This window comes from Patagioenas fasciata, chromosome 10 (assembly GCF_037038585.1).
Source record: "Patagioenas fasciata isolate bPatFas1 chromosome 10, bPatFas1.hap1, whole genome shotgun sequence".
Lineage (NCBI taxonomy): Eukaryota > Metazoa > Chordata > Aves > Columbiformes > Columbidae > Patagioenas > Patagioenas fasciata.
The window spans coordinates 4,883,417-4,909,636 of NC_092529.1; the positions used below are offsets into that span (position 1 = coordinate 4,883,417).

General features: G+C 45.2%; 1 protein-coding gene across 1 annotated transcript; it reads right to left on the reverse strand.

Moving 5' to 3' along the window:
- Positions 1-478: 478 nt before the first annotated feature.
- Positions 479-26,192, reverse strand: IHO1 (interactor of HORMAD1 1). The gene is made up of 8 exons (XM_065845742.2): positions 24,343-26,192; positions 22,315-22,478; positions 14,670-14,829; positions 12,932-13,089; positions 11,049-11,097; positions 10,296-10,383; positions 3,250-3,353; positions 479-2,882 (listed from the first exon to the last, which is right to left on the reverse strand). The coding sequence occupies exons 2-8, from the start codon at positions 22,368-22,370 to the stop codon at positions 1,560-1,562; spliced, it is 1,938 nt and encodes a 645-aa protein (XP_065701814.1). The 5' UTR covers positions 22,371-22,478; positions 24,343-26,192; the 3' UTR covers positions 479-1,559.
- Between the last annotated feature and the right edge of the window lie 28 nt (positions 26,193-26,220).

Here is a 26,220-nt window from a genome sequence, read left to right on the forward strand (position 1 = left end):
TCCAAGCTCAGCCATGCGCTGCCGAGCCGGCGGCACAGCCAGGGTGAGCGGCCAGGCCAGGGGCAGCGGGGCCTGTGAGTGTCCCCACCGAGCCCAAAATGCGGGGGTGGCGAGCCCCATGGAGCGGGGTGTGCCCAGTAGATGGTGCTGGGGTTGCTGGGGATGCTGCTACAGGAGGGGAACGAATGGCTGCTGCTGCCGACAGCCGGCCCCTCCGCTGAGGTGGGCGTCCGGGACTCTGGGGGGTCCCCACACCCATCACCACCGCCTTCTCCTTCCTGATTAATGTTAAAGTGGAAGGGCGGAGGTTTCCTACTTTAAACATCAGAGAGGAGCTGAAAAAACCGAATCCTCCCAGTTGCACAATCCAGGGAGTTGAACAGCTAAAGAGCAGCCGCCGCCTGCTCAACAGGATCTCGCCTCTTCCAGAAAAACAGTACAACGACATCGGACTTTGCTGAAAACACAATGAGTTTATTAAAACCAGGAAAAAGGGATCCCAGTCTTCCCCCTTGGGTGGACAAAGCTGGACTGGTTGGATTGTTGGCAATCAACTTGCTTTGTCAACACTGAAATGCTTCTTCTGCCAGTAACAGATGAAAAATGAAACGTGATGCAAATAGGTGAAGTAGTGGGAGCTGCCAGCACAGCTGGGTACCCGAAATGAGTGGCTCTGTGGAACCGGGGCTGCCCAGCGACCTCACTACTGTATCCACCAGCCTGGGTGAGCAGCCTGGTCCTTCCTGGCTTGGAAATTTTGGAGTGACTCCCCAGTAGAGAGGTGCAGGTTTCTAAAGGACGAGAACTATCCCTCAGTGACTTCACCTGCTGAATGTGACCATCATGTATTTTGGCTTCTGTTTGAGAACCACTGCACTTGAAAACTGTATGTTGGAGAATTCTCTTGATTTGTTAAGAGATACATGAGACAAATAAGAGAAAGACAAAATAATATTCTGAAACCAGAGAACCTGAGATGCTGGGATATAGCTTTCCTTTCTAAACCTCTCCCTGTCCAAAGCTCACAAACAACTCCTGAGACACATCTGAACCATATTGAAATCAACTACAACAACACTCCCACTGCCTAGGGAGCCAAAACCTTGAACTTTTAGACATAAAAACCAACATAGAGACTATGGCTGAGAAACAGAGTAAAGCCTCTGGCCACAGAGATATTGTTACATCTATGGAGTGGAAAAGTTTCAAGTAAATCTCAGTGCTAAATGTGCTTTAGCTGTGCTCTGCCAGCCCTCTCCTGCCCGGGGAATGTCTCAGCAGACTCCACAGCTGCTTCTCTGCTGTGGAAATACAGCTGGAGCCTCCAGCATCTCTTCTGGGAGGTAAAGCAACACAGCTCCCATCAGCTTTCCACGCAGGGAAGAGCTTCCCTCAGATCCCACCACATCCCTTACAACGTATCGAGGTGGGCAATAACACTTTTGAGCACTCAGGCGTGAGCCTCGTCTCTGACCAAGCAGGTAGCACATCTAGAGGAATAAACTGCGACTGAGCTGGCCAAGCCTGTGCTGACGACCCCGAACACGAAACAAACCCCCTCAGTCAGAATAATCACTGTCAAAAACTAAAGAGGAACAGGCCGTGTTCTGCTGAGCCAGCGTGTTGCCAGGACGTGGTTCCTCGGAGGTTGCAGGACTGCGGAGAGTGAAGCAGCTCACCTGGCTTTGGCCTGTTGTGCTACGCAGGGTAAATATATCCTCCTGGGGAGAAGAATCCCAGAAATTCCTTTTTACACTGGAAACATTTGCTCTTTTTTTAATTTCCAAACTTTTCTTTCTTTTTTCTGCAAGTTGTTGCAGATTTTTATTGGAGCGTGGCACTGGTGGGAAATTCTTCGTAAGCCTCGGCTGAGCACTGCTGAGGATCTGCGGATTGGGAGCTGCAAAACCCGGGTTAGAGCTTCCTAAATTGGTAGCAACCATGTATCTGGGAAAGCAATTTTTTCTGGAGCTTTCCAGCTCAATAATCCCGTTTGCCTTCCTTTGCTTCAGCCCACCGTCAGCATATCGAGAGACCTCGCCTTTTCTCATAGCGTGGCATGTCTTCTTCCCCCCCATCACTTTATTCCAGGGGATCCTTCCCAGCCACTGTTTTGCTTTGTTCCCTACAGCTGCATTCTCCACCTCACAGTCTGTGGACAGGTTGTTGTTTCTTTGGCCCAGCATATCTTTTGGTGCAGAAAGGTGACAAACTTGAGGCTGCCTCTTTTGTGGCAGCATCACAGTGTCAAACGCTCGAGTGCCTCTCCTGACCACCTTCCTCAGTGGGGTTGGGAGAGGCAGCTCCTGTGGTACAGGACAGCATTTCTTCTGGCTTCCCCCCAAAACGTGGCTGTTAGAGCAGCACACACAAGGGTGATTAGCACAGCTCTGTGTTTCCAAACCATCTTTCTCCTCTTGCAAAGAGGTGTTTTCTCTGCCGCACACGGCTGCACTGGTGGGGGTGACTTTGCCTCCTGAAGGTGTGTTCAGGTCATCCCCGGGTTTGCCATCCCTGGTGACCTGGTTCCCCACAGGGGACTGTCCCTGCTGCTCCCCGCCTGTCACGCAGTGGGGCTGAGACCAGCCCCGGGAGCTGCAAACCCCCCAGCCTCGGCAGCATGGCCAGTGCACGTTCTCCTCACCCCGAACACCCTCCTGGCACAAGCTAGGGGAGGTCTGGGAGGAGTTGTCTGCCATTTGGGGGGCAGATCTGGCACTAGAAATGAAGGTGTGCAGCTCAGCTAAGGCATTAGGGACCTTCAGGAACCCTTGTTCTTCACACAGCTTCAGGTGTTGATCTCTCAGTTGAGCTGGCAGCGATTCCAGACTCTCCTTCAGCAGCTGGACGCTGGATTTCACATCCAAAATCTCTGCATCTTTCTGGGGAGAGACCAAGCAGAGCAGAAGCAGTAACCAGCACATTAAAAGGTGCAATAATAGTATTCAAATGAGAAACTTTTAGGTACTGTGTGTCAGTTAGATCCCTTAAGTTTGGTATGGACCCAAAGACCAGTGGTTTGTATCTCCCTTTGGAGAAACCAGACCTGTCCAGGAGGTCTCTGACATCCACCAGTTCTTTTTTTCGCCTCTTTTTTATTTTTTTCTTTTTTCCCTCTTCATTATAACAGGAGCACTCTACTTTATAATACACCGTTCAAAGGCAATTTAATATTCAGTTAATATTTTGAAAAAGCGGGAGAAAATTCAGAACGAGGATTCAGAATAAAAGATTAATTTCTGCACTTACGGCTGCAAGTCTCCTCTCCATTTCCAGCAGTGCCTGCTCCATTTGGCTTTTATCTGTCAGAGCTTTCAGCGTTGAGTCACAGTGACTTTGAAGAGCATCTTGCACTGAACAGGGAAATCAATAAAAAACACATTTGGTCTTTCATTTGTAAATGTGAATAAAGCACTATCAATACTATTGCTGGTTCCTCCATGGCTTGGCATGAAATACTTCACTGTGCTGTGCAACCACAGTGATTCACCCGCTGAGATCTCCCCGAGCCCGAAGCGATGAACAATAGGGGAGATGTTTAATGCAAAGCACTTGAAAATTATAAGATGCTTCGTATAGGCCAAACCTCATTTGCTGTGCACAATTAATATGGCAGCTGGAAATGAAAGGGCTACAAAAAGCTGCAAAGCTTGGTTCAATGCAAGGAAAGCTGAGGGTTCTGGAGCTGCACAACAGGCATGGCCAGGGAAGAGGGACCCAAAATATCTGACCCATGGCAGTGTAACTGACCCTCTTCTGTCACCAGCTGATGGTAAACAGGAGCTTGGATGTGTGATGGGAAGAATAATGTTGCTGATAACAGGCAGGAGATGCGAGAGGTTCATGGCTAAGAAGTGCAACCAGAGACCAGATGACAGAAAATGCTGGAGGTGGGTAACCGAAGGAAATCTGCCTGGAGGGACAGTGAGAAATTGTGAAGGATTGTGCAAAGAATTATGATTCCCAGCTGCTGGGCACAGGAAGGGATTTGGGTCTGAAATTACTGAACCAGGCAGGCGTGGAAGGCAGTGGGGGTCCCAGCAGTGTCCTGTGGGGGCACGGACCCTCTGGAAGGGCTTTAAATTGAAGCAAGATCCTCTTGGCTTCTGTCAGTCTTGTTGAAAAAATGGTAAAAAATAAGAATTTTTGTTATATGATTGGACAATAATAAACACTCCCCATACAGCTGTGATCATTCTTACAGGCACTACTGCTGTGCCTAAAGCACAACAGCATGGGAACAGTCTGCAGAGATGAGAAATCCTTAACAATCTTACAGAAGTCTTCCTTGAGAGTCACAAATTAGGATCCAGAGAAAGAGCTGTTTGCTAAACATGCCCGGTCTTTGCTGTGAACAGTGCAGGAAGGTGTGTACAGGTGGTGTGGCTGGGGTGGGACGCTGGCAGGTCAGGACAAAACAGGATGCAAAGCGCTCCTGCTAAAACAAAACACTGATGAGCCAATGGGCCGGGATACAAGCAACTCTGGAGTCCTGGACTAGCACTGCCTGTTTGAGAAGAATCAGAATACAGCCTATGTTCTTACAAGCAGCTACAAGAGCTCTGCAATTTATTAATCCTCTTCTGCTACAGTCCCAATGTGTTTGATTGACTTTGGTGCCAGAGGAGCTGAGAGCTCGGCTGAAGCTGTTCCTGCCCGCAGAGCATTTATCTCAGCACCTCTCGCCCACAGAGCGCTCGGGATCTCTCCTCCTCCTGCCCAGCTGTTCTCATTAAGCTTACAGGGACTTAATCATCTTGGTGAGCTCTGCTCTTCTGTCAAACTCTGGGTGGAATTGGTCAACTCTTTGAAGAGTTAAAAACTATTAGGGAGAGGCAGGCAGAAAGTATAGGCTTTGTTTCTGTAAAAAACAGGGATGTTTTAAAAAGGTGCATTTGGGAAGAAAGGCAAGAAAGCTGAGCAATTATGGGCTTACTGGCTTGTTCGTATATTGTGCAAGGTTTTAGAATAGACCTTAAGGGAAAGAGCACTCAAAGACATGGAGGGAAATGGAATAAAATGGAACAAGATTTTATAAAAGGCAGATTGTGCCTCACTAATGTAACATGCCAGGATAAGACAGGTGACTTCTTAGTCAAAGGCAGCTCAGTGGCCTTTATGTAGATTCAAACAAAGCTTTTCAGTGGAAGTTGTCATGTAATATGGAAAAAAAAAAAAAAAGCTGAGAAAAATTAAGTGGATTGCCTCAATTGAAGGGAAAACATCAGCTCCTGAGAGGGGAGGTGTGAGGGGACAGGGCGGCTCTGGAAAGTCCTCAAGACCTACTCAAAATCTGCCGTAGTCTCCTGGGTGCAAAAGCCAGCGGGCATTTAGGTGATGAGCAGGTGACATGAAGATGCAAAGGGCAGCACCAGGGGCTACAGGTGACAGGGCGTGCGGTGCGTGGGCTCGGCCGATGGCACCGCTGTGCGCCCCAGTGGGGCTGGGAGCCCATGCGCAGTCCCAGCCCTCCACGTGCAACGAAAAACTAGAGATTAAACTGGGACACGTGCGGAGAAAAGCTACAAGATAATTAAGTACTTAGGTGATAATCACCTCTTAGGAGCTCGAAAGCATTTGGCTTATTCAGCCACGCAAAGCAGAGGTGTCTGGTGGGACGGGGCTGGAGGTGCCGCGCAGGTACAGGCCAAGAGGAACCCCTGCGCCAGGATGTATTTTTATCTTTGCCTTCCTCCGAAGGAACAATGCTTTGGCACAGCACGGACTGCTGTCGACTGGGAGAAGGAACCCTGCAGTTGCCTTGTCCGTGCTTCTTCCTCGAGTTAAACCACCTCCCAGATCCAGGCTCGGCGGGAATTTCTCCATTTTTTAGAGTGCCCATCACCACCAGGCTTTGCCTTGTTCTCTGTCGGAGCGTGGCCTATTTCTGAGGATTATCTGCACGTATTTCAACTCATAAGCTCTACTGTTGCAGGCAATTTGATTGTCCCTGCTCTCTCACTGCCATTTTTCAGCTTTTAGTAATTTGCTCTGACAGATTTAGACTTTTTTTATTTTTGCAGATCACTGGAGGAAAGCTGTGGCTCACAGAATGGCTTTGTGACAGCAGAGTGAACGTCTGAGTGGCCCTTTCAGACTTTGTATCTGCCTGGTTAGACCCAAGGGCTACCTGCAATCTGAGAGTAGGTTTTTGGGGAGCCTGCCAGCCCCTCCTTGGCCTGCGAGCTCATAAAGAGGAGGCAAACAGCAGTGACCGAAGGAGGAAACTCCTTTCACGTCACTTCATCACCTTCCATCTCCACATAGCGAGTGCACAGCATCAGCAAGCTTAGCTCAGCTTGCTGCTCTTCCCCAAGCGCTTAATTTTAGTTCAGAATTATTTTTAAAACTTTGTGATTTCCCTAGTCTGTCTGTTCTTCTACAACATGGTATCCTCGGCCTAAAAATAGCCCCGCATCCACTGGGCTTGTGATCTGCACATACGTTTGACTCAGCACAGCATGCTGCAGGCAAGCAACCGACAGCCAGCCTTTGGAACACATTTAATTTGTATGTGTAGGAGTATTCTGCAGGAAAAAAACCCCTCAGTACAGAGGAGGGGCACTCTCCTTCCCTCTCTGTCTTCCATACCAGAGAAGTGTTCAAACTTGTCAAACACTATTAAAGAAAATAAAAATGAATGTTAATCTAGACTTAAAAGAATAGGCATTGAGACGGCCAAATCAGATCACATCAAGGACTCTGTGTCAAATTTCTTATCTTTGAAAATGATCAAGAACGGCTGCTTCAGAGAAAGTTTTCTTCAAATAAACCCTGCAGCAGATAGTTATTGAATAACTTGATCATAGAGGGAAAATCTTTAGTTGGTTAATGAGTGGCTTATGCAGATTCATACCTTTCCTAAAGTATTTTACTCTAAACAAAACAGTTTTTTACAACCTGGAGCATCGCTGTGTTTTGATTTGCTGTTTTCTTTGGGTGCTGGTGGTTTACGTTAATAACATATGGAATGTGAAATCTGGCATGAGACAAAAGGCTGCAGGACCTCAGGGCAGGTCAGCTGCCCTGTGCTGCAGAGGCTTCCCCGCGAATCAGCCTCCGCCTGGGTGCAGCTGTGCTCCCAACAGCTGGAAACCACAGCCTGAGCAGATGAGGGAGGGAGAGTCAGCTTCCCAGCCCAGGAATAATAAACACCAACTGCTTCTGATGCTTATTGATCATCATCTGTGTAACTCCTCCTGAGATTGGCACTGACAGCGCGGAGGCTTTAAATAACACTTTGGAGGGAGGTTGGTTCCCCCGCGCCCGGGTTCTGCAGGAGAAATAAGAGGTGCTGTAAACCTGGTGAGACAGGAGCGGGCAGAGAGCTGTGGAGCTCAGCAGAGTGTTGCGTGTTCTCCCTGGGCCAGCGCGAGGGACGTTTGCGCTGTCACGGCATTGAGAGGTGTTGGTATTCACCAAGACAACCACACACACCCTCAGCATCCGTGCCCAAGTGTTTTGGAGTCCGGTTAAGTCCCTCATCTCGACGACTTTCATCACCAGTCGCTGCACAGCGAGTGAGCAGCTGCATGGGAAAGGCATTCCCTTTATCGGTTTTAGTCCACGTAGAACATAAGGGAGTCTGGACTGGGTGTCCCAGTCTGGATGCTACTGGTCAGGGTAAAAAAAGCTCAAATCCCACCGTTATAAACACAGCAAAATCTCTTAGAAACTGCGCCAGCAGCTTCTGGGGCTTGAAATCTCAATGCAGGTCATGTTTGAAAACTGCCCACTGGGCACTGGATTTTGTCAGAGAATTGCATCAGCTCAAACCTCTGTAAGGGACATATTTTGCATTATTTTTGTCACCTTTGCTGGCAGGAGTGTCAGAAGCTTTGCCTGTGGTTTGCTGGCTGGGAATACACTTCTCATTTGCAATGAAGTCAAGGTGGTGAGGATGATATGGATGTTATGAGTTGTCACAGCTGGAACTAGCAGATACCAGCAAAGCAAAGCAGTTCAGAGAGGGTCGAGCTGTGAAAATCGGGATTTGTATTGAAAAAAATAGAAACTTTTGATGGAAGTGTGGGTAGATAAATGAAAATAAGAAAAATACAAAAATATAATGAGTTACAGGACCCGAAATTGGAAGGAGAGACCAAATGATGAGTGGGCAAGTCAACAAGAGAAATTCTTTATATAAGGTGGAAGAATTGAGGATGCAGGGTCTGCTTGCTGCTTTCCATCCCTGTGCAGAGCACACTGAGACATGAGCAAGGACCAGAGCAGCTCAGGCAAATGTGATCTCATCTCCAGTGCCAGACACAGCTCCATCCACTGTGTGCAAGCACAGACGGACAAACACTCCAAAGAGAATATTTTTTTATCTTGCTGCGTAGAGCTTGCCAGCCCAACAGCATTTGGAAATGCTTTGCAAATATATTTTTGAAAAATATTTTCTGTTTTGTTCTCGCCTAGTGGCTATGCAGACTGTGCCAAATGTGCTGTAAATGAGGCCTGTGGTATTCCTTACATGCTTTTAATGAAAACAGACTTGGTTTCCACCTTTTCTTGCCATTCAGAGCTCTTTGAAGGTCCTGGTGTAGTACTTCTCTCTTTGAAGAGAGCCCCTTCACCTTCTGCATTCCTACATGTGAAATCCTCCACTGCCAATGATTTAACATGTCTCTGCCATGTCACACATCCCAATCTACTCTATCATCAGCCACTGGCATTCAGTACTTCATCAGCTCTTAATTTAGCTCTTTATCACCTGAGTTTAGGAATTTCATACGAGTTTTTCAAGGAAATTGCCTCAATTGGGATCTTTTCAAGGCACTAGTGCAAGAATTTATTTAGTGGGAACTTAAATATCCATCTCTGTGATACCAGTCAAATGGCAGTGTTTATCAGCAATTAACCAGTGACAGATGAAGCTCCCAGAAATATAAAAAGAACAACATTGTGGAGTGTGTGATGATTTTCATTATATAGTCGACATTCTGCAGCATGATACATTACAGAAAGTGCCAATTTTTCTTTTCAATTGCTTTGAAACTCTAGCAGCAGGTACCTCTGGGAGCTTTCTCATTTCATTCAAGGCACATTTGTTTGAAATGGGTATGTAGAAGAAACAGGACAGCTGAGCAAATGGTATGGAATGAAGAGGGGGAATTGTGAACAATAGATTTGATTTGCAGTGCCATGACAACCATTTCTGTGCAAGAGATATATGAAATTGGGCAAAGTTCTGCTGCAGAGCGGACAAGTTGAGGCACTGAAGTAATTAGGAGATGGGCAAACGCATAAAAGGAAGATTGTGCTGGCCAAAGCAGACAGATTCTTGCTTACGTTAAGGTCTCACCAAGCGCACTTGCCAAGCACAGCAAGGGAGTGTTCTTAGTATAACAAGGTTGGTATTTCCAATGTACAGGCTGTCACAGCCTGGAGCAGAATGCACCACACTCCGCTCTTCTTGCCCGAGTGGTGTTGGCTTACAGTGTATCTGCCAAAGCTGTGCTTCGTGGAAGCCTCGTTTTACTGTGCAGTAAATATTATAGCGCTTTTGTGAAGGTTTGCTACCTTGAACTTGCAAGGTGTAACTCACTTCACATGACTTCCATGTGTTGAAGTTGGCCTCTTGTTCTTGCACAGAGCAGGGCAAGCACAGAGTGGGGTCCTGACAGAGTGTTGATAAAAAATAATGCCAGCATTAAAAATTAATGCGCCCCCAAGGGCTCAGTTCTAAGTCAAATCAGAAGCAATTTCTCTGAAGCACTTTCCTTCAGTAAAGGCTGCTGTGACTAGCCGCTTTAGAGATGGAGCTGTTCAAAAGTATTTTACGTTATTGGCTTTTTTGGGAGGTCACCTTTGTATCATGGCTGTAGTGCGCTTCATTATGTGCTTCCTACTTAAGAAGCTACCAGTACTAGTTTTGCTCATATCTAATATATAATCACTTCAAGCATAGAGAAGAGATGGAAGACTTCAAACTAACACGTGAAAAACTGAGAAAGCCCTAAAAACTGAAACAGGATACTCAGGATATAAATATCTAGGTTATTTTTACCGTATATTCCATTAGTGCTCCAGATAGTCTAAAAATGACTGTAGTCCAGGCAGAACACGAAAACATAGGGGTGCATTTATCTATGCGTGTGTGGAAAGGAGAATAGACCAGAGTAGGGATGGAAAAATTGACAAGTCCGTACCACAGGTGAGTCTTATCTGTTCTTCTCCCTTATGAAGAGCAGCACGACTTGCCTAGGTCACCCCAGCTTGGAGACAACACGCTGACATTCGGCAGTTTGACTGTGCCCTCTGCTGTTAACAGAAACACAGAAAGGACTCACATGTCTTGGAAATGGTCTCTAGGTGAACCAAAATGGCTTTGTTTCTTGAATCGAACATTTCTCCAAACTTGTCCAAGCATGCTTGCAGCTGCAAAAACAAAGGTAAATGAGAAAATTAATATGTTGTCTTTTCTTTGCTTGCAAAAACACAATCCCAAATACCACAGAACAAGGACTGCAACTCATGGAATGGAACAGCCTGAAAATGGTTATTTATCTGTCGCTTGAAAGAGTTTGTCCAGCTGTTGGTTGTAGCCCCAAAGGAGATCTGGAATGGCTCAAAAGGCTCATGAAACGTTGCAGAAGTGCTAACAGATTTTGAAATAGAGATACTGATCTGCAAAAAAAAGCGTTAATTATATTAATAAAATTAATTACAAAAGTGTGAAGGGGCAGGCCTTCACCTTCAGGCAGCAAGACCACACTGACTTATTCCCAAGAGTAGACTACTTTCTTCAAGCAGAAGGAAAAAACCTTGATATTTGCAGACAGCCATTACAGCGTGTTCTTGCTCCCGAGACCCAGAGAAATTCCACTGCTGACTCTAAGGCAAGGCCCTAAAGACCTTGATCCTAAGGACAGGTCACGAAGTCAATAGTATATGCAATTAAAAAATTGACAATTGTTGGTTTAAAGTATGAATGCTCAAGACAAACAATATCATAATTCAGATGTCAGCACAGTAAATTAGAGAAGGTGAATGTTCTGTAGCATTTTTTTATTATTCTGCACTCTGAATTTGAATTAACTTACCCCTTGAAGCTTGTCTTTGACATTGGAAATAAAGGTGCTTAAAACCTCACTAAAATGAAGAAAAACAACAAGCATGGTATAAGTTACTGAAGTAGGGAGAAATTGAAAAGATCACAGTAAACACGAGACATGAAGCACTACGAGGCACAGATTAGTACATAATGTAAGCATGGAAACCGGCTTGCTTCAGGGGGCATAACCCTCTGAAGTCACCTTGTCTTAAGAAATCATGGATTCTGCTATGTAGAGTAAGAAAAATATATATACACACATGTACAATGTATCATATATATGAAATTACTATTTTCTTTAACTCTCCCATTTTTGGCCTGGTATTTGTGCCTCTCTTGACAGTTTTGGTTGGCATTTACACAACCGTCCACATTTGCCGGGCTGTCACCATGGCGCTCTTGGCTCCGGAAGGACCCGGCCTTGGCGGAGGTGACGTGCCAGTTGCTGGGACACGGGGGTATTGTCTGTGGACTGAAATAACTGTGGCGAAAAATATGGGAAAAGCTTCAGCATCAACAAAGCCCAAGCCAGGAAGAACAAATACTGCAAATCCTTTTCTCCCGAGATTGAGCTTGTGGTTTCTGTTATACATCCTTTTAAGCGAGCCTATCAGGAATTGGGCTATATTCACAATTAATCTATCAACCCCAAATGCACAGATGGTTGCTAAGCACAGCGATAACCTATTTCCTCTCTGAAGATGTGGGTAATTTAAAATCAATCATTTAGGGATGTAAATTGTGACAACCAAAAAGGTGGAGGCCAGGTAGAGTCTCAGAACTGAGCAGGGCTTCTGAAATCCTGCTAACCTCACGGGAAGGAAGGTATTCATTTTATTAGTCAAACCTGCGGGGGGCTACAAACTGATAAATTATACGTTTATCTTTGTAAAGACAATACAGGTATTCTATAAAAAGATTACTGATCTGGGAGTGAGTCTGAAGTGTAGGAAGGAACATAATTAATTTAGAGACAAAATAAAGGATAATGAAGAGTTCTGCCTGAACACTCAAAACTATTTCTCATAATTCACTTACAAAAATCCTCCTCTGATCGGCACTAGAGAATCAAATTTTGCCTTATCAGAAGCATAGTGCCCATTGCAAAAGAGAAAGAGATACGTGGGCTGATTTCATCAAAGGCTTTTAGCAAAAATGCACTTCACTTTGGATGTCACATTAAAAAATGTACAGAGCTAAGAATTATTTATAGGTCCGCTGGGGAGTTTGCCATCTTTAATTTTTGAGCTTGAAACTCTTAGCGTGTTCCGTAAAGTCCTTTAGGACCCACACATACACTTAGTTTGTAATATCTGACAAAAAGCAGATGCAAATTACCTTAGTAAATTACAGTCATCTGTTACCAAAAACCCCACAAAATATAAATATTGGGTATACAATTAAAATTCTAGAGGAATGTGCAGATTTATATCGTTGTTATCAACACTGCATCTTCCACTGCACACAGGTATGCCTGGCAATCTCCTCATCTGAGGCCGTACTCAGGGCCCCTTTGATCAGTCCCAACACAGGCTACACAATTTTGAGAAATACAGGCTTCTGCAGAGAATCAACATAGAAAAAAAACCCAAACCTGCTGATTAAATAAAGAAGGACAAAGGTAAATTCAGGTTAGAGTTTTGTTGTTCCTTGTGGCTTATAGCTGAGTGTGTTACATAAATCACATTGCAAATAAACCCGATTCTCTTATCCTGTGACTCTTTCTGATCAGAGATTATTTTAAACCTGAAAAAATAATTTTCTTGGAGAAATATGCAGCTCTGTCATGTATAACTTTTAAGAGGGGAAGAAGGAGCTACAGGGAGTGAAAACCACTAGCATAAAAAGAATTTCCAGTGGATGTCTACATACCGATCATATTTGTCCTTTATTTTGTTCCTATTCACTTCAAAATTTTCCAAGACACTTTTCACTCTTCCTGCACCAAAATTAAGCGAACATTTTTCTTTTGGCTCTTCATCAAATAACTGTGGTTTTGTCTGGTATTTGGTAAAAATACTGGGCTCGCTCTGTTGCACAAAAGAAAGAAACATGTTGAAGTATAAAAATAACCGGAACATTAATTAGCAAAAAACATTTGTGCACCAAGTGCTCTGCGGACTGAGATCACAGTGATTGGACGTGACAGATTAGATCGGGCGAGGAGATTAAGAATTCTGTGAGATTACGGCTCACTCAGTGTGCCTAGTTAGACTGACTCCCTGTGGAGCTGAGATCCAGCCCTAATTCCTCCAGACTCAGGATTTTCTCTCATCTTAGAGGATTTTCTCTTGTTTATGACCATCAGGTGTGCTGATTTTTTTTCCTGTATGTTCAACACAGAGACTAAAAATTAATTCCATTGTTCTGGAACTGTGGAGAAGTTAAAGCTGTCAGTGGGAGCTCCCAGTACAGGAATCTAAAGAAAATCCTGTTGAATTTCCTGGTGGATGACATCATTTTGTTGCCAACTGGCAACATCACCAGACTGCAGATGAGTTTTTTTACACGCTTCAATATGCATTTCAGAACAATAAATATAATGTTAATATGGAAGCTGTAAAGACCTTCTTCATTCTACAAACTTCCCAGACACTGTGTGACCAAAATGGAAATGCTTTTTCCTTAAAACAAAAGAAAATGCAAATTCCATTACATTTTCTTCTTTCATCGCGAGGAGTGAATTTCCTTCTTTGTGTCTGATGAAAAGCTGTTGCAATCAATGGGTAAAATCCTCTGCGAAACGCAGAGGACAGCAGGCAGGATCTGGAGCTGAAGGACAGCCTAGGGCCACTGAGCTGGCACCACTGGTCTTTCCTAATCTTTGCTCTCAGGCGTGTTTATTCATATCTGACTGTATCTGTTAGCGGTGCAGGAACTATTTTAGTGAGGCTGGTAACATCAGAAACCACGTGCTGTGGGAGAAATATTTCGAGCGCAGAAGTTTTTCATCCAAAATCATTCAAGCATCTGCGACAGCAACGATACAGCAAGGTAATTTTCAATCAATGGAAGTAAATACTGAAAACCTCTGTCATCCTTTCTAATGATGAGAAACATGGCATTTTTCTAAAAGATGCAATAGTCTACCTTAGCTGGGTGGTCTAAAGGCTTGAGAAAAAAATCATATTGTTTTAGTAGTTGAAATAACGTGATTAAAGGAAATAATTCCTATCTCAATAATAATTTATAGAAATCTGTTATAAATATTAAGTTTTCAGCCAACCAGGCTGCTGCTTTGTCTAGTCACAGTAAATATGTATGTGTATCAAGAAGACAACTCGATTTCAGCAGTTACTAACATTTGCAAATGTTACCCTGTTTCCCCGAAACTAAGACAGGGTCTTAAATTAGTTTTTGCTGCAGAATTTATTACTTTTTTACATGTATAGCTGCCTGGACACTATTTAAATTGACTTTTTAAATGAACTGTAACTAGGGATTATTTCTGGAGCGGGGCTTATATTTTGAGCATCCTCAAAAATCCCAACAAATCATGCTAGGGCTTATTTTCAGGGTAGGACTTATTTTCAGGGAAAGAGGGTACCACCCAATTGCAGCATTTTCCCTTAAGTTCGAATGGTGTCTGGTGACCGAGAGCGAGACTCACGTCCTGGGAGTTGTGCTGTCCTGGCTGGGTGCCCAGCTCCAGCGGCGCCACTGCCGACTGCACGTTCTCCGGGCAGAACTGGGAGCCGAAGAGCAGCTGAGAATCGCTCAGGCTGGAGTAGTCGCTGTGAGAGCTGCTCCGGATGGAAAGCTTGTTAGGCCTGGAATGGGGCAGAGTGGGTTGTGAGTGAGCCTTGAGGAACTAAAAAGCCAGAGAGAATTCCCGGTGTGACCTGCTGGAACCGTTCAAGCATACGATGAGAGGAAATGGCCTCAAGTTGTACCAGGGGAGGTTTAGATTGGATATTAGGAAAAAATTTCCCTGGAAAGGGTTGTCAGGCATTGGAACAGGCCACCCATGGCAGTGGTGGAGTCACCGTCCCTGGAGGAGTTGAACAGATGCGAGATGAGGTTCTCAGGGACATGGGTTAGTGCCAGGGGTGGGTTAACGGTTGGACTCGATGATCCTGAAGGTCTCTTCCAACAAAAATGATCCTATGGCCCAGGCCAACATGTTCGTTTTCCCTCTCCACTTGGATAGTATCACCGTTCCTATAACTGCAGAGGGTTTAACAGTGTGGTTTTGTTAGGCAAAGCCAACTGGCTGATCTTAAACTGCCGCAGCGCGGCTGCTCTGCATTCCCCTTGCAGGGGTGAAGGTGTTTCTCCAGCAGGTCCTGCAGACACAAGGCCAAACATAGGACTGGCCAACTCACCAACCTCACCCTGCCTGCCCAGTTAGTCTGTCCTAGTTTGAGGGAAGCCTTGGGGTTTGCTCCTAACCAGTGTCAGGTCTCTCCCTTTGCACTGCTCTGGCTAATAATTTCTGCTGTAACTCAGATGCTGCTCAATTTAATTGGAAGAGAGTAAACCTTTCAGACTGACAGTTGATATTTCTTGGGCATTTATTCTCCAGGTACCTGAAGTCTGACATGTTGAAATGACAAATAATTAGGCAGCATATGGCTGGACAAATTGATCTGAATTGTTAGATATGTTCCAAACATAATAACCTGCTACTCAAAAGTTCTGTTCTTTCTCTAAGCATCGCCCAAATAAACCTTTTCCAGCTCGCCTTGACTTTGTGCTGTGTTGCTCTGTTTCTACTCCTTTTCAGACAGAGTTTCCACTGCATTATGGATGGGATCGTGGCACGGTACCAGTTTCCCTTGGCCAAGGGTGTCCCTGCACAGCTGCACTGCTTCTCATTCTGTCAGAGACTGGCTTGGGTGTTTTTCTAGCAAAGATACAGACCTGCTGCATTTTTCACACGATCAATATTCCATTGCTACACGTCCACAAGGGCTGATGGAGTGCTTAGACTACGTTCAAATGTAAGAAAAGTTGTGCCAGGTTTATACTCTTAGTTTTTTTTTCTGGGTTTTAAGCTAACAAAATGGAGAGATGCTGCCTTTAGAACTGGGAATTACAGACCAAAATTAATGAAAAAGACTCAGGGTTTTCCTTTAATATCAAATCATATAAGCAAATGAGAAGGAACAGGAGAATAATTTATGAGTATAACAAAAGACGATCACCCTAAGATTTATTAGTAGTGACGTGTTCAGTTAATCTCCAGTTTTGGAAGAAGCCCAAACATCACATACACAACAGGGAGGGGATTTAGCAGCAGTACTTGAACTGCTCAGTCTCCCTCTTCATTATATAGTGGTGTCAGTGACAATATCGTATTAACACTTTTGGCTTTGAGCTCACCAAGTACACTGATCCGCAGGCAAAAATAGATCCAGTATGGGTTTCTGGATTCCCAAAAAGCCTGATAAATCTGTCTGAATTCAAAACTTCTCCCTTGATCTGTCTCTGAAAAATATCTGAATACAACTTTTACTAGCACAGCTTCTTGTTTCCATCTCAGCTTAAGCATTGTAAAGAAAAAGAAATGTTCTTAATCTACAGGCAGCATGTCAGGCAGAGATGTGAGCACAGGGATGCCTGATGTTGCACCCTACATGGGCAGGGCCCCTGCTTGCAATGTGAGTGTCACATCTCCTGCACCAGTTTTCTAAATCCTCCTGTCTTCTAGCAAAAAAAAAAGCACCCTCTTGGCTTAAGGAAGGGTTTTTATAATCCCTAAGTGCTTTCCTGTCCTGTCAAACCCCTCTGAAAGTGTCTGGTACAACTGGTGAATACCACATCCCACAACCTGCTCATTTTCTCAGTCCCTTCTCATTTCTTAATGCCCAAAGTACAAGATTCCTATAACAAAGAGTTCTATGACTCGTATTTTGATGAGTACTGAGCTGAGAGGGCTTTATGATCCAAGTGACTTTCTGGGCTCATTCTGCACATTATGATCAAAGGCAGCTGTTGGCTGTTCTGGAGCCTAATCTGTCTGTTTTAAGTCCACTGCCTCCGTGGTTGGTTTAGGAACGACGACACTTCTGCAGATTAGGGGGGAAAGATGAAACAAGTGTCTCTTTTGAATACACTCATCCCCCCTGAGCAATGCATTTCTTTCTCCCTTGCTTAACTCTGCTGGTAATTCATTTACTAACAAGACCACCTGGGCAAGATATGAGCCTGGCCACATTTGGGCCAGGCCTATCCCTGATGGGGAGATCAGACAACTGGGATCAGACCCGTGATCAGATCCACGATCAGGCAACCACAGCTCTTCTAACCAGCTGCCCATTCCCTTCAGGATGCCTGAGATGCAGGGATGCATGCTCCGTCCTAAATATAAACCCTTCCTTATAAACAGCGAGGAAACATCCCAGACATTTAATCCCAGTTAGAAGTCCCTCCTAGGTGATGCAATAGTTTACCTCAGGAGAACTTTTAGCATTCTGCTAACATGAGCTATTCCCCGAGTGGTTCATACACTTGTGCCCACAGTGTTCCTGTGGTGTTTTCACCGGCATGTGTCCAAAGCAAAACCAGCTTTCGATATGCAAGACAAATGCCATCGTAAATTCTTGTCAGCTAAAAGAAGTGCTAAATCATCCTCTGCTGGCTGATGGAACGGTTTATTTTTCCCACCTAACTTCATGCAAGGTATTGCAATACTGGCAACTCCAACCCCTTCTGTAATATGAGCATGATCTGAAAAATCTGCAGCCCTCTACATATCTGGGGAGTCAGTTCTTCGCAGGCTCAGTTTCTCTCTCGTCAGTGGGAATTCCGCCCCACAGAAGTTACCTCTTTTGAGACCCTCTTTCATTTTTCTAAGCTCCAATTTCCACTTCCAAATATTTTAGCACAACCATATGCAAATGTTCACCTTTCATTCCAAGGTTCTGCTTTGCCCCCAAATGGCTCTCAGATAAAACAACCCAAGGGAAACACAGTGTGCAATAAATACCCTCTTCTTGTGTTTCCTGGATGTTTCTAGGGCATAGACAAGCTAAAGATTCGTAACAATAAATTACTATAGGCCTTATGAGTCTTTTTTTTTTTTCGAACTGGTAAACTTGTTTGGATGCATCCTCACGTGCTGACGCCACGGTTTAACAGTCAGTCGGAAAAGCAAACTGAGCCTTCTACAATTTGCAAAATAACATTTGCCCGTGGTGCTGCTGTAAGTGATTTTTCCTGGTTCCGTCATCCGCACTGAACCTGTGCCAACATCCCTCTCCTTCCCAGGCACTGTGGGTGAAGCTCACTTATGCCTTCCTGACACATCTCTCCACAGTAGTGATCTTGAGTAGGATCAGTGCCAGAAAGTTCCTCTTCTCCAAATTCGCCATCGGAAAATCTCCCAGCCCTTTCTGCTCCTCCTCACTTAGTGACCAGGGCTGCATCATGACAAATCCAACTGAAATTCTGAGAGCTGCCCCTCACCTGTTCTTCCTCCCAGCTTTAGTCATGGGAACTATGTTTAGCTCTGCTACACTGCTCTTGCCGTCACTATTTGCTGCCTGCTGACGCGTTCAGCAAATGAGCAAGGATCAGTGCTGGCTTTGGGAGCAGAGCAACTTCAGCATCCAGGCGCCTGGAGGAGTTTAAATCACAGAGTTTTAGCTGCTATTGCTGCTTCCAGCCATTTGCCATCTCTTCACTGGGAACAGCCACGGCACAAAATTATTATTCTGATTTCTGTCCTCTGGAACGGCACGACCTGCTTGCCGCAATCATTTGCGCCATATCCTAAAAGGAATTTCTACAAAACAGATTTTGGCACTGGTCCTAATGCATTAACCACAATGAAATCCCTCTCAGTTATTCAGCTCAAACACTGCCCCCAGTCTCCACATTCCAGTCTCAAAGTCCTTCTGGTCTTGTTTTAAATCCTCAAGGTCATTTTTACTTTCTATGAGCTACTCTATTATTCATTCGGCTGTGATTCAATATTGCCCAGACATTCCTCACCTTGGAAACCACGTCAGCCCTTTGTCCTGAGCCAGTTGCAGGGGCTTGTAGGGTCTTTTCCTCAGCAGGAGATTGGGATTTCCATGGAGCAGCCTTATTTACTTACAGAAAATACATCCCTGGCCATATTAAGAATTAGACATCTGAAGACAGGGGTTTTTTCCCCCCCAGTCTGAAAACATCTTTCAGCCTTCTTACAGCCCCGGTTTCTCATTCTTCCAAAGCTCTGGATTTTTACAGCTGCTCTCGTGGTCTTTGTGCTGGAGGTCTCCTTCATTTTCTGCTTATTCCAGGACCTTAAGATGACTTCAAAATACGTGGCTTTGCTACATGGGATGGAATTTCATAGGATAATGGATTGAGTGAGGTTGTTAAATTTGAAAGATTTTTCTCAGCAGCAGAAATAAGCCATAGAGAGTAGTGGCACAAGTAGGCCTTAACTGACAGCATCCCTTCTGAATGCTTCTAATATTTTCATCATATATTGGCCTTACACACTCTCTGCCAGGCTTTCTGCTTCTGAAGTCTTTGGAAGTAGGTATATTAATAGCTTTTATGCCTTTAGCAAGTTACTGCTTTTCTCATGGAACCAGAAAATTCTTGTAACTTCAATTTAAAATCATAATATATTGGTTTCTATTTTCCTATTTTTTATTGTATTTCATTTCTTGAAGGATGCGGTTGTCTTTACCACGTCAGCCTGGTACGGGTCCTTCTCACGTCTGATCTGATAGCTGGTACACATTTGTTTTGAGCTTAAATGTGAGGTCTAACTAATCTCTATGCCTCAGGCAAGCATTTAACCCTTCTGGTTGTCCAGTTTAATTTCTTTTTAACAAGCTTCCCTATTACTATGTCGGTGTCTTTTTTTTTAAAATTTAACAGCAGTTGATGTTTTTTGCTTCTGTTGCTCATGCAGAGATGCTGACTCCAGTTCCCCACTGTTCCTTTCACGGTAGCACTTAGAGAACAATAAATACCTTGAACACGGTCCTGTGCCCAGCTCAGGACCCAGGCGAGATGTGTCTCTTCCTTGGGGAGTTCCCTGGCCCAGGCAGGTATTTATGGTGCACCTGAAAATGCTCTTGCAGCATCACGCCCCAGTGACGCTTACCTAGTTGATAAAAGGCTGATTGAAGCACCGCTGCTTTTGCGGCTGCTGTTCTCACATCCCCTGTGATCTTTCTTCGCCTGCCCCTCTGGCTGGGCAGGCGGCAACGCTGCTCCAACGCGGCACTTCCCCTAATTGACTCTGGCATTTCAATCCACAGAAATTGCCTCGTTTGTCAATACGCTTAAATTGAGTCCAAGTTTTCTCCGCTATATAGCTGTAATTCTATCTGCGTGATCCTCTCCCACCTTCTTAAATAATTGGCACCCTGATATTACAGTGTCCAACTAAATAATTTGCCTTCTGTGTTTCTAGGATCTCTGTTACGTCAATATTCATACACAAAACCAGGAAAAACAGGGACTTTTGTTCCCCCACCCTATTTCTCAGGCTGCTGGCGGTTATGAAGAAGCATGGGTGTGTATGACAGACAGGTGATAACAAATAAAACCCAGAGCAATCCTGGGCTTCTGCAGAACCACTGCCACGAGGATATTGTGTCACTGGAGCTCTGCATTTCTCAGAGACCTGGCGGCAGCTGCTGTCAGAAGTAACACCCTGACTCAAACTTGCGAAGAACTCGCAGCGTGATTCATACCCTGCCTAGATTATATATTGATCTATGTCTCATTTTTAGAGCTCCCTGAAAGACAGTGTTCTGGGGATTATGTAGAATACCCTGCTGTGGTGAGAAAGGGTTCTAGTAACAGAAGTGAGACAGGAAAAAGTAATCAACACCTCTCCCCCTATTTCAAATAAACACACATGTACACACTCCTATGAGTAACTTCTTTTCTCTTTAGAAAAAGTTAATTCTCCTCCTGAAAGCCTTCTCCTGCTTCTTAAGTCCTAAAAAAATCCAGCTGTATTTTCAGCAACGTTTAGTGCCCTATTTAAACCCCGTGAACTCACTTGTAAAAAATGTGGAATGCTGAGGAGTGGGTGTTTGGATCTTGTCTGTATTTTCATCCTGTATTAATAAATGAGTTAAAAGGGAAGGATTTGTAGCTGACAGGATACTTTGGAGGAGGAAGGAATTCAAGTGATCTCTTTCCAAACTGGCACCTGTACTTCTTCCACTCTTTTCCTTCCCTGTTGCACGACTCCACAGAATGATGTATATATCAAAAAAAAAATCTATATTATACATATTTATATATAGTATTATATATATTTTAAATGCATTCTCTAAATTAGCCCTTCTCAGTCTCCAACCAGAAAGAAAGTCACAGGTTTTCAAACTACTTAAAAGCAACTTATAGGGAAAAAAAAAGAGAGAGAGAAAAATCTACAGATACCACAAAGCCAATAGAATTATGCAATGCATATTTATAAAGACAAAATCATGACAGATACAAACATATTTTTCCCTGAATTGTCTCCCCTTTGACCCCTGCATCTGTGCAAAACTCAATTAATTAATATCTATATGACAAGTATTTTCATAATGGGCAAGGAAACTACTATTATGTTTTCACTATCATCCATCATTGTGGTAACATCAGGACAAAGAGATAGTATCACTAAAACTGTGAATTTGAACAACAGTTAGTTATGTAAGTGGGTTATTTAACTAACAGGCTCAGAGGACCAAATTCATCAATTAGTTTCTTCAGTGTTAAATGAGGGATAAATCTCACTGTCTTTCTTAGCCAGGTGATGCAAAAGGTGATACTCAGCTGTAAAAAATTCAGCCAGTCTTACATATTTGCTACCCAGATGTTTACATCCAAATAATATTTGTTGTTTTGCTACATACTGTAGATGTTGGGAGCTCTAACTGCTCGTTGACTTCTGCTGGGAAAAAAATTAAGCCACGCATATAAATGCAGCATCTGGAATAATTTTAGAGTTACATAATGTGTAACAATACTGCAAATCACGACTCATTTTATCTATGCTCTGCACAAGGCAAGAGGGAACATTTAACTTATTTAATTAGCCATAGGACAGGGCTTCCCTGCACTAAACCCCAGATAAACCAGCGAGCGGCTTTCAGGCGATGCTGGTTTGTAAATTCCCAGCAATGGTGGATCTATCAGTGCCTGGCAGGCTGGGAGAAATGCAGCATCACAGAGTAGGCTAATTAACCACCACTAATTAACAATGGATCAATTCTAGATGTGTTTCACCCCATCACTATCAAGCACCCAGAGTGTTTCATTTTATACACAATTTCCTCACGATCTTTCTTCCCCAAGCTCACCCAGCGGCTGTTGGCGTGCTCAGCATCTCTTTGATATTCCAGATGTTAAAATTCATCTTTTGTTCAGATCTGATGCCTTCGCTGGGAGCTGTCGGCCCTCACCGAGGCCTCGGCATGCTGGGCCTCTGCTCCCGCCTCTCCTTCCCCATGGCGGCCATGCTGCCCTGCACAGAGGGGGACAATGGAGAGAGACAATAAGCCCTGCTCGGGGGCAACGTCCCCCTGTGTCCCCTCGCTGTGGGGAGAACCCGAGTGGGGCACACGGCCCTGCAGGCCTAGGGCAGGCCCAGCTGACATGGCCACCCCAGGGCTGGGCCTGGAGGTTCTCCATGGGGCCCACTGAGCCTGGGGGGTTCCCTGAGTCTCACCCCGGGGACATGGATCCCAGGGTCAGCCCCACAGCTCAGATCTCTCCCCAGGCTGCCCATGGCCCCAGGGAACACGGGGCCATCACGGGGCAGGGGGAGGAAGAGGAGGCTGCTCCCCCGGGAGCCCATTTATTATACTTCGTGTCCAGAGGCTGTGTGGTCTCTTGTGTAAATACCTCTCGCTGAAATGCAGAACGATTTAATTTCATCCATTAGAAGTACGACAAAAATAACCTGTCATCTAAACACTCCCTAGAGAAAGATTCTCAAATATGGTTTTACGGGAATTTTTTCCTTGTTCTTCTGTGTCCTCCATCTTCGGGAATGGAAAATGGGCACACTTGCCTATTTTTTTTTTCCTCCTTTAATTCAAAACAATTTAAATAACAGATAAAATGTTTGGTTGCTGGTTCTGAAGACACTCCGTAAGCACTACACCAGAAATAAGGTTGATATAAATTCATGGATCAATTAGGGGAACTACTCCCATTCCCCTTTATGCTCTTTTGGCTTTAGTATTAAAGGCAACCTGGAGCTCAGAGGTGTTATAATCACATCTTTCTTGATGTAAATGTCTGGTTTCCTACTCAAATCCCACAGTAATAAAGCTTTAGTTTAAAAAATAAATTAAAAATAATAATTAAAAAAAACCCTGGACTTTTAGCCATAAAAAGCTTCTTGAAGTGACTTTGCTGCGTTGTTTTTTCTTGTCACTACAGCATTAGTGCTCATATAAATAGCTGGGATTTATCACTGCAGCTCGTTACCTCTCAGCTGCATGATGAGCCTCTAACAGGTTGGTTTTTCTGGGACCAGAGCAGGGAATCACATCCTGGATCGAGTTCCTGCTTCAGGGATGGGATAATGGCCGGGCTGTCCATGGGAGCCGGGGGCTGGAAGGCAAACCTTCCTCCAGAGAGCTGTGCTGACAGGAACATTAGCGTTTATTGCGCTCGTTGAGTAAATAAAAGCCTTGTTCTGCTCCTGAACTGCCTACAGCTCCATTGTACAACCTGGCGCATGGCGCTGCTGCCAAGAGCCTTGCTGTGCGTCCAGGTCCTATATGGCCTTGCATCATAAATGGTGATTTTCCATCATTTTATTGCTTGTAATTGGAAAGTTGGCCCAGAACACCCTTCAGAAGAGACTGTGGAGCCCTGTATCCATTTACAGCACTTCCACTGCCCTTAGGAGAGGATTTTCTGGTGCTTTGCACACCGGTGATAAGGTTTGGCATGTTATTTTAGGTTATTACATGGAGCTATTCCTATTTCTGGTGTGGCTTGAGCTTTCTGGTTGGAGCATCTACTGAGTTTGTGGAATATGATAGATGAGATTTTTGTATTTCCATCTCTCCTGACAAAGGAAAGAAATTTCTATAAGGAAACATTATTTTAATTATAGATTTGACAGCTACCTCCAGTTCCAGTCTCCCCATCCGTAATGCACTCTGGGGAGATTAGCCACGTTGCCAGGCACTGGCTTGTAGCTCTCCTTATATCTGAAGTAACAGGCTGTGCTTCTAGCGTTAGGGAGCATGGCCAGATACTTGAAGCCTTTCATTTAGTAGAAAATTAGCAGAAGCTGCCAGAAGATAGCAATATATTTGGTACATCCCTCAGCTTTTTTTTCTTCATAGCACATTTCATTAGAAACTCACGGAAACTCTTTGGTTAATAATGTGTCAGTCTCCAAGAGTGGTCAGGATCATCATCCCTTTGCCTGAAGATTTCTCCATACACTCCGAGATCTCCTTGGCCATCATCCTGGCTGTTCTCCCTTCATTCGGGTGGGATCCTGGTTCTGTGCCGAAAAACATTAAAAAATGAGCAATCCACACTTTTATGAGAGGTCACAGAATCACAGAATGGTTTGGGTTGGAAGGGACCTCTGGAGATCATCCAGTCCAACCCACCTGATAAAGCAGGTTCACCCAGAGCAGATCACACAGGGTCATGTTCAGGTGGGTTTTGAATTTGGTAAGAGCTGTGCTGGGCACCCTGTCAGCTGCAGGGAAAGCAGCAACGTTGGCACTTGGGGATGTCAATTTGCTGGTGACTCAGTGTCTGATTTATCCTGCCCATGAGATGCTTCTGGGGGAAAAGCTTATTAATCAGGTGTGTATTTCCATGATTTAGGGTCCCTGTGACTAAAGTTTCAGTGAGAGTGAAGTTATTACACGCCCCAGTGGCTTCTGGAAAGCGCTGTCAGGCTGCCGGGAGGTACCCCAGCCTGTGGTAGCACAGGGTCTGTCACCTCCCAGGACCCTGGGAGTGAAAATCCCACCAGGGCTGAGCGCAGGTGAGGGAGTACTGTGAAAATGGGCCTGTGAAAACAAGGCGCTGCTGTGATATTCGTAGGAGAAGGCTGGAGCCACATCATGCTCAGAGGAGGGGGTCCCTCTGTCCAGCCCCTCCAGCACAGCGCAATCCACTGAGCTTTTCCAGCTGCCAGCTCAACCCCCAGCTGCCGAGGTACAGCTCAATCACTGATTTGGGGCTGCCTGCTGATGCTGGCTCCGGCACAGTAGTGGTTTCTATGGCAACTCCAGAGGCAGATGCAGGGATGGATTCAGCCGAGGTACCGCCAGCCCAGGTATCCCAGGATATTCCTCCCAAAAGACAGACAAATGGCCATGTGGTACATTAAGACAGACCCCACGGTCACTGTGCCGGACAGGTAACACAAGCGATGGGCAAAGACACTGAAAACATCTTGTGAATGCTCTTCTCTACGTCATTTCCAACTTTCCCCATGCCACGACAGCCGCGGCAGACGGCACAGCCTGACCCAGCAGTATGCCGGATGCTGCTGCGCTCTGCTGGGGTTTGTTCTCCCATCTCCCCAGCCCTGCTACCTATCCGAGGATCACGCCAGATGTCTCCTCCAAAAGGTCAGGCATCACACTTGATATTTACCTGGACCTGTGAGATCCTCCTAGTGTCATATCATTAAAAGATCGAATCCCTTGCCTGTGTTTGTCACCGCCACTCTGTGCTGTGGGGCGCGTGACTGCACGGAACAGAGACCAGCGAGGCTCAGGCGAGCCCACAGCACCAGGTAATTGGGGAGTTACCCCCAACCAGTCTTCGCTGAATGTCACCCACAAACATCACCGGTATAGAGCTCACCTTCCCTTCCTGGTGCTGGTAAGTGGGAGATGAGGTGTTCCTGCCTGAGAGAACTGGATGCAGCCAGATCCAGCTCTCCCAGGCACCAGCTGCCCTCCATCCTTTGAGACAAGGCTGTGGTGCTGGATGAACCCCAGCATCATTAGGTATCTCATCTTATTTCTCAGCATCCTGGCAGCCCTCACCATTCCCTGCCCCCTCTTGCATCCCATATCTTTCTGACAAAGCCCCTCTCCTGCTGCTGCCTTCACCCCACTTTGTCCCTTTGCTGAGGGCAAAAAGGACGGCTGGATCTTTACATCCCCCCGCTCTGCTTGCCACGGCAGCGGGAAAGGAGCAAGAGCCGTCCCTGCCCCACGGCACAGGGCCCTGCCAGGGAAGGGTTCCCCAGGTTCTCCCTTTGGAGG